Source organism: Dermacentor andersoni, chromosome 9 (assembly GCF_023375885.2).
Source record: "Dermacentor andersoni chromosome 9, qqDerAnde1_hic_scaffold, whole genome shotgun sequence".
NCBI lineage: Eukaryota > Metazoa > Arthropoda > Arachnida > Ixodida > Ixodidae > Dermacentor > Dermacentor andersoni.
This window is the reverse complement of record NC_092822.1, coordinates 56,323,298-56,334,431: the sequence shown is the minus strand read 5'-3', so window position 1 is coordinate 56,334,431 and position 11,134 is coordinate 56,323,298. Positions and strand designations below refer to the sequence as shown.

Below are 11,134 nucleotides of genomic sequence, written 5' to 3'. Positions count from 1 at the left end.
GTCGAATTGCCGGTTGCGCATCTCGAGTGTCTTCTCGATGCTAGTGGCCTCGCGAAGAAACTCGTCGACGGTCTTCGGTGGGCTTCGTACCATACCGGCGAAAAGTTCCTCCTTTACACCACGCATCAGCAGGCGGACTTTCTTCTCCTCGGGCATTTCAGGGTCGGCGTGGCGGAAGAGACGGCTCATTTCTTCCGTGAAGATGGTAACGTTCTCGTTTGGTAGCTGCACTCGGGCGTCCAGCATAGCTTCAGCCCTTTCCTTGCGCACGACGCTTGTAAAGGTGCGCAGGAAGCCGCTACGGAACAGGTCCCACGTTGTCAAGGTCGATTCCCTGTTCTCAAACCAAGTTCTGGCGGCGTCTTCTAAAGCGAAGTAGACATGCCGCAGCTTGTCGTCGGAGTCCCAGTTGTTGAACGTCGCGATGCGTTCGTAGGTCTCCAGCCATGATTCCGGGTCTTCAGTCGCTGCTCCATGGAAGGTTGGTGGGTCCCGAGGTTGTTGTAGGATAACGGGGGACGCTGGGGCAGCCATTGGGGTTGTTTTTACCACGATCTTCTTTGTCGACTCAGGTAGAAGTCCGTGCTCTGGGGGCAGTCCTTGAAGTCTGCGGCTAGCACGCTGGTCTTGGGCGATGTTGGTTTTGTCCTCGGGCTTCGGGCTTGGATCGCGGCTTTGCGGGGGCGTTCGGTACATGAACGCACTAGCACCTCCACCAGATGTCACGTGGTGGTGACGTTAAGAACACAGTAGCAATACTGTGAAAGGCAAAACTAGATTTTATTGGGCGAACCTGTGCCCACAAAACAGGCTACACTTATAGCACAACGAAAGCAGCGAACACAGTCGGCGATCGTCGGAAATCTGATCAGCGAGGCAAGCGCGTCGGCTTTTATACAGCAGGCGTCGAATGTTCCAGACTAATCGTTCGGACCCGCGCGCCTTCCACAATGTTCTACACCATTCGCGTCACACGATGAAATCAGATAACACAACGTTCGGCGACAACAGACAGCCGGGTAGAAGCATCGATAACTTTCCAGAAACTTCGGATACATGCAAGCGCGTCCCGCGCTGTGCGATTACATTTGTTAGGTGGCGAAACGTGGTCGCCAGATAAGTACACGTGTCAATACTGTACGGCGCACATTGCAATGTACGAAGTGCAACCGGTGAATTCGCAAGATGTATCCGAATGAAACAAACTTGCAGGATGACAACAGTTTTAAGATATTAATTCCCGAAGTGTGCAATGAAATACCCGCGCGTACCGGTTACTTTTCTGCTTCATTCCATAAAACCGCGGTGTGTTTAAAAAGTAAGTGGAGCAATAGTTCATTAATACCGCAACTTTCACTGCACATATCAATAAACCCGTGTGAACCGTATAACTTGCTCCAAGTGAATATGCTTTAAATCTCACTGGCTACAATACACAAATTGCAACGCGGCACCAAAAGTAATCATTTAAAATGTTTGTTAGTAATTTTTCTTAATTACTTGGTGATGGATTTTGGTTTATCGTGGGTGTAATGTCCGCCGCTTCGAACAATCCGGCTCAAGGACTGAAATGCCACTATTTGACACAGGTGACTCCTCAAAATTTCTATATGGACTGAAAAAAAAAACACGAGCTTCGTCGAGCTCTACATTCCCCTTTGCGTGGATGGCTGTCGGGCCGAGTAATTATAGGTATCGAATTGATCAGCCGATATGTCTTATCGCCGACGTTCTGATATGGCTTTTTAAGCATGGGCCGAGGCTTGAGGCTGGGATTGTCACAGCAGCCAGACGCCTCGAATCATTAACTACCACAGGGACAAGCAATGTGTGTACGCAGCAGAATGTATCAGCATGTATAACTAGAAGCTATCGCTTCTTTTTGAGACATCCTCCGCTGGTAGCTGAAAATATATATGTATATATTAACTGCCGCAGAAAGATGCTGTGGAACTCATTGCCACCGTAAAGACGCCGGTGTTCACCTTCGCATTGACGCTGAGCCTGCGGTTTGACAGCTTCGAAGATGTAAATGAGAGGAGTCTGGGGACCACGGAGCTCAAAACTGTTCTCAGCACCGATCATCGCTCTCTCGGCTACGCATACGTAAGTGCCCGCTCGTCTTTGTCCCGCCATCTGTCCATCCTCGTGGACGTAGGGTTTCAGTATTGCCAGTATTATAACGGAGAATCCGGTATTAAGCCCCGATGCAAGCACAAAGCTGGGTGAAGGTCGCAGAGTAGGTGCACAAAGCGTTTAACCATCTCGTTGCCATCAATTTTCGAGAAAATGTGGACTCTGAGTAAGACGCGCCATCAGTGACGACAAAAAGAAAATGAACTGCCAGTGCATTTCAAGTGCCGCGCGATGACGTGGCAATTCAGAGTGAAGAGTGAACGTAGTCCACCCCCAAGTGATGTTAAACCTGTGTCTTGAATGGCCTTGTCGTCCATTCGTTTGGAGATCCTGTTCTGAACATGTAGGTATGCCATCAAGCAATTATTTTTTCATGTTCGTAGGAAACCGCTTGACATGAAGAACTCACTACAAAGCAATAATATCGATTTTAACTGCTAGGTGGCACAAACAAAAATACAGACACAAACACACACACAAGGTGTGTGTGCGTGCGCGTGATATTGAATTGAATTATGGAGTTTTACGTGCCAAACGACGATTTGATTCTGCGGAACGCCGTGATGTGGGAGTCCCTATTAATTTTGACCACCACGCCGGGGATCTTTAATGTGCTCCCAATGCAAGGGAAAGGCTGCACGGGGAAGGTGCGTTTTTGCATTTATCGATGGGAAGGAGCGAGACACATATAATAATGACGATGATAATGATGATTGTTATGATACTTATTGTGGTGGGCACCGGTATATCCATCCCCTTATAAGCAAGCCCTCTTATGTAGCAAAGGAGCTAACAAAGAACTGACTACGCATAAAAGCGTAAAACTTCATCAAAGAGAATGGACTTACCTGAGAAAAGGAAAGCAAGCACATTCGATATTACAACACCGGAAACGTTAATAAGCAGTAAATAACGCGGCCAGCATGAATTGCGTCAGAAAATAATTCGCATTGGAAAAAACAAAATCTTCGATTTCACTACAGGAAAATTGAAGAAAAGCAACTCTCTATTCCACTAACATGTATGTTTAATAGCTTGAGACAAAACATTATCGCGTATTCTGTATCGTGGACGAGGCGCAGCCGCAGCTGGGTGCATGAAACTGCTTGTGCGTGCTGCTGGGGATGTATGGGCACTAAGGCACGGAAACGACGTCACTAAGCGCACGGGTGACGTTCATTGGCGTATTATGTTGCTCACATACTTAACTATAATGATAAATATAGTGGGGATTGTACGGTTTAATATTGCAGTATCGCTCCGTACTCGTAGCGGGCTCGCCGGGGAGTCGGCGGGAACTGACATCACCTTTGTCTTCCTGCCTGAGTCTCTCTACGTCATTTCCGTACCCTACGTGTCGAGCGCGGCTGTACCATGGCCGAGCAACCGCTGAGTTTCCAAAAAAAATGTAAATAAACTGCACCCCTCTAAGTGGGTGTTTAATGTCTGACACCTACTATCGCAGAGCTACCTCTTTCACACGCGACCACTCGCGCTCAAATCGGCAAACGTACTGCCCGGCTATGCCACTCTAAGCGAAAGGCGAGAGACTAAATTTAGCTCCGATAGCACTATGCGCGGCGCGACAACAGAGCCTTCTGGGAACGGGACCTATGCATGATCGAATAATGGCTTCGTTCCTTTAAACGACGATACCTAGTAGTATGGTGGCAAACACGTAAGTGACAATAGTATATAAGGGTGCAACATGTTCGTGTTACATGCGGTTTTAGCGAGGGAACCCCCTACGCTGAGTGAACGCGTAAACACGGTCATCTTGGACAGTGTCGTCGGAAGTTTCTGCAGCACATAGTGCGGCGCCTCGACATATTGAATCCAGCGCTCTCTTTTTCCCGCGTTTCTTTTTTTGTCATTACTATTATTATTGCAATGACAAGTATATGAACACTCCTTTTTCGCTTATGCTGAGCCTCGTTCTACGCAAGGAGCGGCCGCATTGATACTGCAGCGGTGAATTCGGTGTTATGGCTTAACCTGAAATTCGTTTTTGGTGTTCAATAGCGACGCTTTCTGATCACCTATATAGCCTGTCTGCACGACACCGTTACAGGAGTGCGGCACTCTGCATGCTGGAATCGTGGTTCGCCGGATTACGACTGCGGCCTTAGGAGACTGTGTGTTCGCCCAGTACAGGCCCAGGCACGTCGCCACTTTCGAGATTTCGGATACGATCAAAGACAAGGTGAAGTGACTGCCTCTAGAGGAAACATTAAAAGCTTTCACGCGCAACAACAAAACGTGCTGGCAAATGCCGCACATGTCTTGTCGTATATGTAACCAATAGCGGAGCGCCTTAGCTGCTCCGCGAACGTGTTAGCTCTTGCACAATAATAGGGAATTTTAGCGCGTCCGGTATTCCGGCAAGCGCGGGCGGTTTGCCGGATGAGCGGAGGCGTAAACGTGAGCGGCCCGATTGGTGGCGCCAGCTGGTGGTGCAAAGCTCAACCACACAAACACAAAGCCAATTACTATATTCTGCTTAGCTGCTGGTGTAAATTTTCAACAGCGGCGTAATCGTCCCCACCGTTACGCCACTGCCGGAAATTTGCACCAGCAGCGAAGCAGGATATAGTGGGTTACTGCAAATTTAGCTCTGTGTTTGTTTGGTTAAACTCTACGCCATCAGGTGGCTGCACCGCTCCGGCCCTTAACGTTTACGCCCCTGCGAATCCGGCAATCCGCCCAAACCACCCCCGTTTGCCGGAACAGCGGACAGGCTCTCTAATACCGCGATACCGAAAAGGTGTGCGGCAGCAATAACACCAGTGGCAACATCTTGTGGGGAAGAGCTTAACCAGCCAGCACGCAAAGCTAAAAGTGCGATTGCTTACTATATTCTACTTAACTGATGGCAGAAAACATTGGTAGTGACGTAAGTGTTAACGTGCTGTGCTTTTGTGATTTTTCTTCTGCAACAACACTCGCGGGATAAAAAAAGAAGAAAGAATTTCGAACGTACTGTAATTGAACACAGTACCACGAGATGTCGCTACCACATTTGCTTCCGCCGTACAAGGCTCCGGTAGCCCGGTAATCCGTAAATGCAAAGGATTTACATACGAGGTAAAGCTCTCTAATATCGAAAGCGGTACACTTTTGCGCCTGTCTGTACGAGCCGTCTTTTTATTTTAGCCCCCACCGCTTTTTTTTATTGCCTGAGGCAGAGAACACAATTCTAACCCTTCATCTAATTATTCGACGAAGCTCCATCACTTCTAAGAGAAATCAAAATGCTGACTTGAATAATTAACATAATTATGCTACTTATTTATTTTATTTATTTATTTAGTACCCACAGCGCCCATTCAGGCATTACAGTGGGGGGTACAGATGAAAAAGAAGCATCAAAATTGCAGGTTTGCATAAATTTGTGTAAGGGGAGGGGGAGATGCTACTCGAAGACACTTTTTCTTCAATTTTTGACTTAGAGCTATGAAACTCCACCTATTAATTTAGTTTTTCATGCTGATTTCAAACCTGCAATTAGTTTCACTGTAAGTTGCATAGTTTTTGTTCTATTCGATGCCAGTGTGCTAAATTGCACCTTTTTTAGCCCCCCTTTTTGTCACACTTAACTTCCATAATCACAGATCATTGATGGCTCATTTTGATCCATATAAACTGTACAGTGCCAAAAACTAATTATAAAGTGCATACAAAATATGCTAATGATGTGAAAAATTTGAACCTGGCAAGTCTATATTTTCATGACACCACCATGTGGAAATTTTAATTTTTTTGTAAATATTCGACCAATATTTATGTTTGAGAGAGATAATGGCACTCCTCACACTTCAGAGAAAATGTGTGCAAAATTTCATTCAAATCCAAGCATCAGAAGTGCCAAAAACATGAGGGGCAAACTAAAAAAATTGCCCAAAATTTCATTTTGCGAAAAACGCATTTGAAGTTATAATTGCATGTTTATTTACAAAAGAGGGCTTGAATTCCAATCAAATTTTGATGTAAAAGAAGAAAATTGTTCATAAAACAGCGACTGCCACTAGAAACTTCCTGCAGCGTATGTCTCTCCCTCACGGCTCTCGCGAGTGCACTCCTCAACACGTGCTTTTTTTGTCAGTGTGCGGCGATTTGCTCTCGCTTCCGCAGTCAGCTTCAAGGACATTTTTTTCTGCCTTGCTATGTCTTTGGATGTGCCAAGCTCCACCAGACTTTCAGATGGAAGCACGCCTAGTTCTTCGAGGACACGCTCGAAGCTGGTGTGCCCTCTGTTGAACCAGAGGACAGCCAAGGCAGTAGCCATTTCCACTACATACCGTGAGGCAAATCTCGTTTTGGGGCACAGAAGCCATATCTTGCTATTCAATGACTCCGCGGCATTTTGGGTTTTGCCTTGGATGCACCTGGCCAGCAACTTCTCATCGGTGAACCGCTTGTAGATCGGCAGTATTGCCTTTCCCTGGGCCTTGGTCAGTAGCGGTGTGTGGGTTAGTGCAGGCTCACCCAACGCTTCAGCACGCCGGTGCTTGCACCAGGATGTTGCTCCTTCTGGACAAAACTTATGGCTGCTAGCACCATCGGATGAGCATGAATGAAAATATGAGGCCCAAATTGCTCTATACATTCCTTTCACGCTGCCCCTGTTGCTAGTAATAGCAACCTGATAGTAGGTCTGCAGCTTTAGGATAGCAGGCTCGAGTTTCTCTCCTCTTGGCAGGGGTTCTTTTAGCTTCCGGAGAGCGGTTCCGAGGCGCTTTGCCACGTGATTAGTGCAATCTTCTTTTTCAATAAGGACACCACTGTAGGCATTGGCCTCTACCACTGCTGCATAGGCTTTCGAGTCCCCGTCGCTAAGAAACTTTCTGAAATACAGTGGTGTGTCGTAAGATCGGCTCCTCTGCCATATACGCACTGCTGCTTCTGTCTCCATAGCATGGGACGAACAGTCTACATTCTTTTGACACACAGGGCCATGAAATGCCTGCCATACTTCTTCTTCCTCATCTGGCAGGACCCTGTGCCGGCTGCAGGCAAGGCAGTAGTTCGAAAGGACCTCGAAGCCCAGGCAAAGGCCGGTGTCCGGGGAAACAACTGTCCCAATGCCGTTGTGGCTTTTATGGCCGCGTTTATGCCATGTGCCATCATACGTCACAGCAATATTATCCCCGCCGGCATCTCTCTTTGTAATCTCCCGCGATTTCCGGAGATTTTCGGAGACTGCACTCATCGCAGCATCGTGTACCTTCCGGCTGATTGCAGCGAAAGATTTGTGATGCATCGGTTTGTGAAGTCCAATCACTGATGAAAACCGCACTAGCTGCTCATACCCAATTCCTATCGAATGGGCCGCCACAGCAGCTTTGACGTTGATGGCGAAGCTTTCACGCGAGCTCCCGCTGTCATAGTCTCGGCGCGCACCTTTGCTTGTGTCCCTGCACGCCGCAACTCGCCGCGATGTATAAGTTGCGGAAAGAACACTTTTTGGGCACGCACAGTTCTCGCACTGCAGCTCCAGGAACGAAGCGAGTCCTTTGCGCTTCGTGGCCGGTTCCCGGACACGAAGTTCTGAGCGCTGGCATGTTGGGCAAGTCGCGCCGCTCACAAGAATGTTGAGCGCTGCCAAATCAGTAATGAATGATGACACCCCATCATGCGCTCTTTCCTCATCTTGGAAATGTCCAATCTTCTTTTCCGACGCACTCACGTATTCTAAGGCCGCTTCAAACTCGCCGGAGGCATCCGTAACACGGGCGGGATCGGCACCGCCTGCGCTAGGCCTAACCGCCGTGGCGGCCGTGGATCGAGTTGTCGCTGGACGAGCCTTTGCCTTAGATTTCCGCCGGCGACCTCGATATTTGTGCACCGAACGGTGTTTCACTCCATGATGACTGCGCTTGCTTGGTCCCGCTTCGTCCATGACGAAGATATAGTTGCCGAACGATCGTCACTCTGAAGCGCACCTCGACGACACATGGAGCCAGCAAGTAGGCTTCGCCACATGTACGCGCATGATGGCCAATGGCGTTTCCCGATTCGTAACACGTGATTTAAAAACCAGTCGCAGCGCTCGGAAAACGCGGCAATAGCATGCTTTTCTTTATTATTTCTAGCGCTGTAGACGCCCAGGCAACCATGGCGATTCAGAGAATGAGGCTTGGCCGATCTCCTCACGCGATGAGCAACAGCGAGGAACCGCGCCATGGCGGCGACGAGACGCTCGAAGACAGCGTACTTTCGGTTTTTTAATAGCCACCTTGTGCTCTTTAAATGCATTTTTAATCTATTTCCCATTTAAATTCAGCTTTGATTTTTATTTTCACAAAAGTAGAGGTACTAAACTTGACAAAACAAGTAAAAACAAAAAATGGATAATTTTCGAAAAAAACCGCGATTTTCGACCCGCATCTCCCCTTTTAACCATACCGGAAACAGGCACGTTGCAGATGTCACATGTCACATTTGGAAAAAAAAAAGAGTACATAAAGCACAATGATTACAGAGACTCATAATGAAAAAGCAAAAAACAAATCGAATAATAAGTTCCAAAAAAAAAAAAGAAACAGTGCAGTGATTAAGATACAATGCGACAAGGTGAAAAAAAAGATGCACTAAAAGAAAATGTCATTTGCAGCTGGGTCATGATGTTTATAGGTCATGATGATTGCTAGACGTACACGGGATATTTACCAAGCCTTAGGGATCAAAAGATTCTATTGCTTTTAATACAGGAAAGAACTTGTTAGGACAAGAAATTATTACAATTGATGAAGGAAGTCGGTTCAACTGACTGATCGTTCTTGGGAAAAACGAGCTGCTAAAGGCGAATGTATTACATTTGTAGTCTCTTATCTTCTGTTCATGATATTTGCGTGCTGATGTGTAGTGAGGCTGGTTTATGTACACGTCACGCGGAATTCGAGTATGAGAGTGATATATGCTGTGTAAAAGCTTCAGTCGAAACGACGCTCTTCGGTGCTGGAGAGATTGCCAGTTTAGCATTGCCTTAGATTTAGTTGCACTAAACTGCCTGTCATACATTGCTATATCTAGTACATATCTTGCCGCCATGGACTGAACTTTTTCTAGTCTTTCTTTGTTGGTTACTGATGAAGGATCCCACACGGAGCATGCGTATTCGAGCACAGATCTTACATATGATTTATATAGTAGCTCCCGGGTTTTTTGTGGAAACGCACGTGTATTTCGCCGTAAAAATCCCAAGCTCCGACAAGCTTTGCCTACGGTATAATCCACATGCCGATTCCATGATTAAGAGGGGCAAAAGTAAACGCCTAGGTATTTATATTCACGCACCATTTTTACTGGGCAGTAGTTTATCGTATATTCAAATTTTCTAGGATTTTTTTTTTCTGGAGAACCTCATACACACCGTTTTCTCGATATTCAGTTTCATTTCCCATCGCTCACACCACTCGTGTATGGCATATAAGTCGTTTTGAATTACGAAGCAGTCACTTTCACATGTAATCTTACGGTATAATATACAGTCATCTGCAAATAACCTAATATGGGACTGTACATTTTCATTAATGTCATTGATATAAAGTAGGAAGAGAAGGGGCCCCAGAACTGATCCCTGAGGTGCCCCTGACGTTACATTACTTATTGCAGATTGTTCGCCGTTTACGACTACATATTGTCGCCTCTCGAGTAAATATTCGGCGATCCACGCAATAACTTGGGGATTAATATTAAAACTGGTCGGTTTCTGCAGTAACAGGTAATGTGAAACGGTGTCGAACGCTTTTTGAAAGTCAAGGAAAATACAGTCGACCGATGATTTGTCGTCCAGGGCTGCCGCTAAGACATGTGCGAACTCTTCTAGTTGTGTGACGCATGATAATCCTCGCCTAAATTCATGCTGATTTGGGTTAAATAAAGAGCTACTATCTATATGTTTGAACACTGCAGTATATAAAACATGCTCTAGAACTTTACTGCACACAGAAGTTAGTGAAATGGGACGGTAGTTATAACGTTAAAATTGATTACTTTACGGCATATAGTTAAATCTTAAGAATTGTAGCTAGTGAGTATGCAAAGCTTATTGACTTAGAAATAATTCTCAGGACTGAGCCAGTTTCCAGACAATTATTTTAGAAGTGTCCGACGAAATGCATGGGCGCTGAAATTGCTTTCGTGCTTCAATAGGTAAAACAGCGCTTTCTCGAAAATTTAAGTGCAACAACAGTGGACTTATAGCGCGATTTCGACGTCGCATACCCCGAAACAGATGTCATTCTCAGAATGCATTCCAAGTCGGCATGCCTAGCATATTCACTAAACTGCAATTCGTGTATTGAAATGTGTGCCGTAATTTAATTAATTAAAAAGTTTGAGTTTACGTAGAAGCAATGGCCGCCTCATTTCTTCTTGTCTGTTATGTTCAACTGCCTTTTTTTTTCGTTTCTTACGTTTGTTGTACTCCACTCCTGCAATAGCCCTGAATAGGGCTGCAGTATTTGGAAATAAATACATAAATAAATAAATCAGGTAATTTCGACCATGTGTTAGAACTCTGCTACCTATGTAAGATTTGGAGTCGGGCTTGTAGGACGATCGGAGGAGCTTGGGGAGACAGGATTAGGCAAGCAGGATTTATTTGCATCATTTACATTTGAACATGGGATACATTTACATAGTCTAGCCTGACTCCCAAGTTGAGCCCGCAAGATGAAGCGTACAGCAAACGAGCACACAGCTCACGAGTACATTGACGAGCACCGAGCACGACGACGAGCACACACTAGCACGACAACAGCCGCTTATAACCACTCCGTTCGACGTCATCGTTCGACGTCATCGTAGAAAGTCCCCATGGTCGCCTTTGAGAGAAGGGGCTAGGGGTTTTACACACACACATGCCGCACAAGTTTCAGTGCTATCTCCGAGGGCCGACGAACTTTGCAGCGAAGTCGTCGTGGTATCCATTGTCTGGCGTCCCCGTAGTCAGGTGGTCACGCCCGAACCCAGCCGGCGCCTCTAAATTCCAGAG

At 46.4% G+C, this 11,134-nt stretch overlaps 1 protein-coding gene across 1 annotated transcript; it reads right to left on the bottom strand.

Annotated features, from left to right (window-relative positions):
• Nucleotides 1-6,060: 6,060 nt before the first annotated feature.
• Nucleotides 6,061-9,782, bottom strand: LOC126528063 (uncharacterized). Its single transcript, XM_050175921.3, has one exon. It carries the CDS (start codon nucleotides 8,033-8,035, stop codon nucleotides 6,161-6,163), a length of 1,875 nt encoding a protein of 624 aa, XP_050031878.2. The 5' UTR covers nucleotides 8,036-9,782; the 3' UTR covers nucleotides 6,061-6,160.
• Between the last annotated feature and the right edge of the window lie 1,352 nt (nucleotides 9,783-11,134).

Bases quoted from the DNA above. Each gene is read 5' to 3' on its own strand.
- LOC126528063 (XM_050175921.3), bottom strand. From the start codon at position 8,035: ATGGACGAAGCGGGACCAAGCAAGCGCAGTCATCATGGAGTGAAACAC.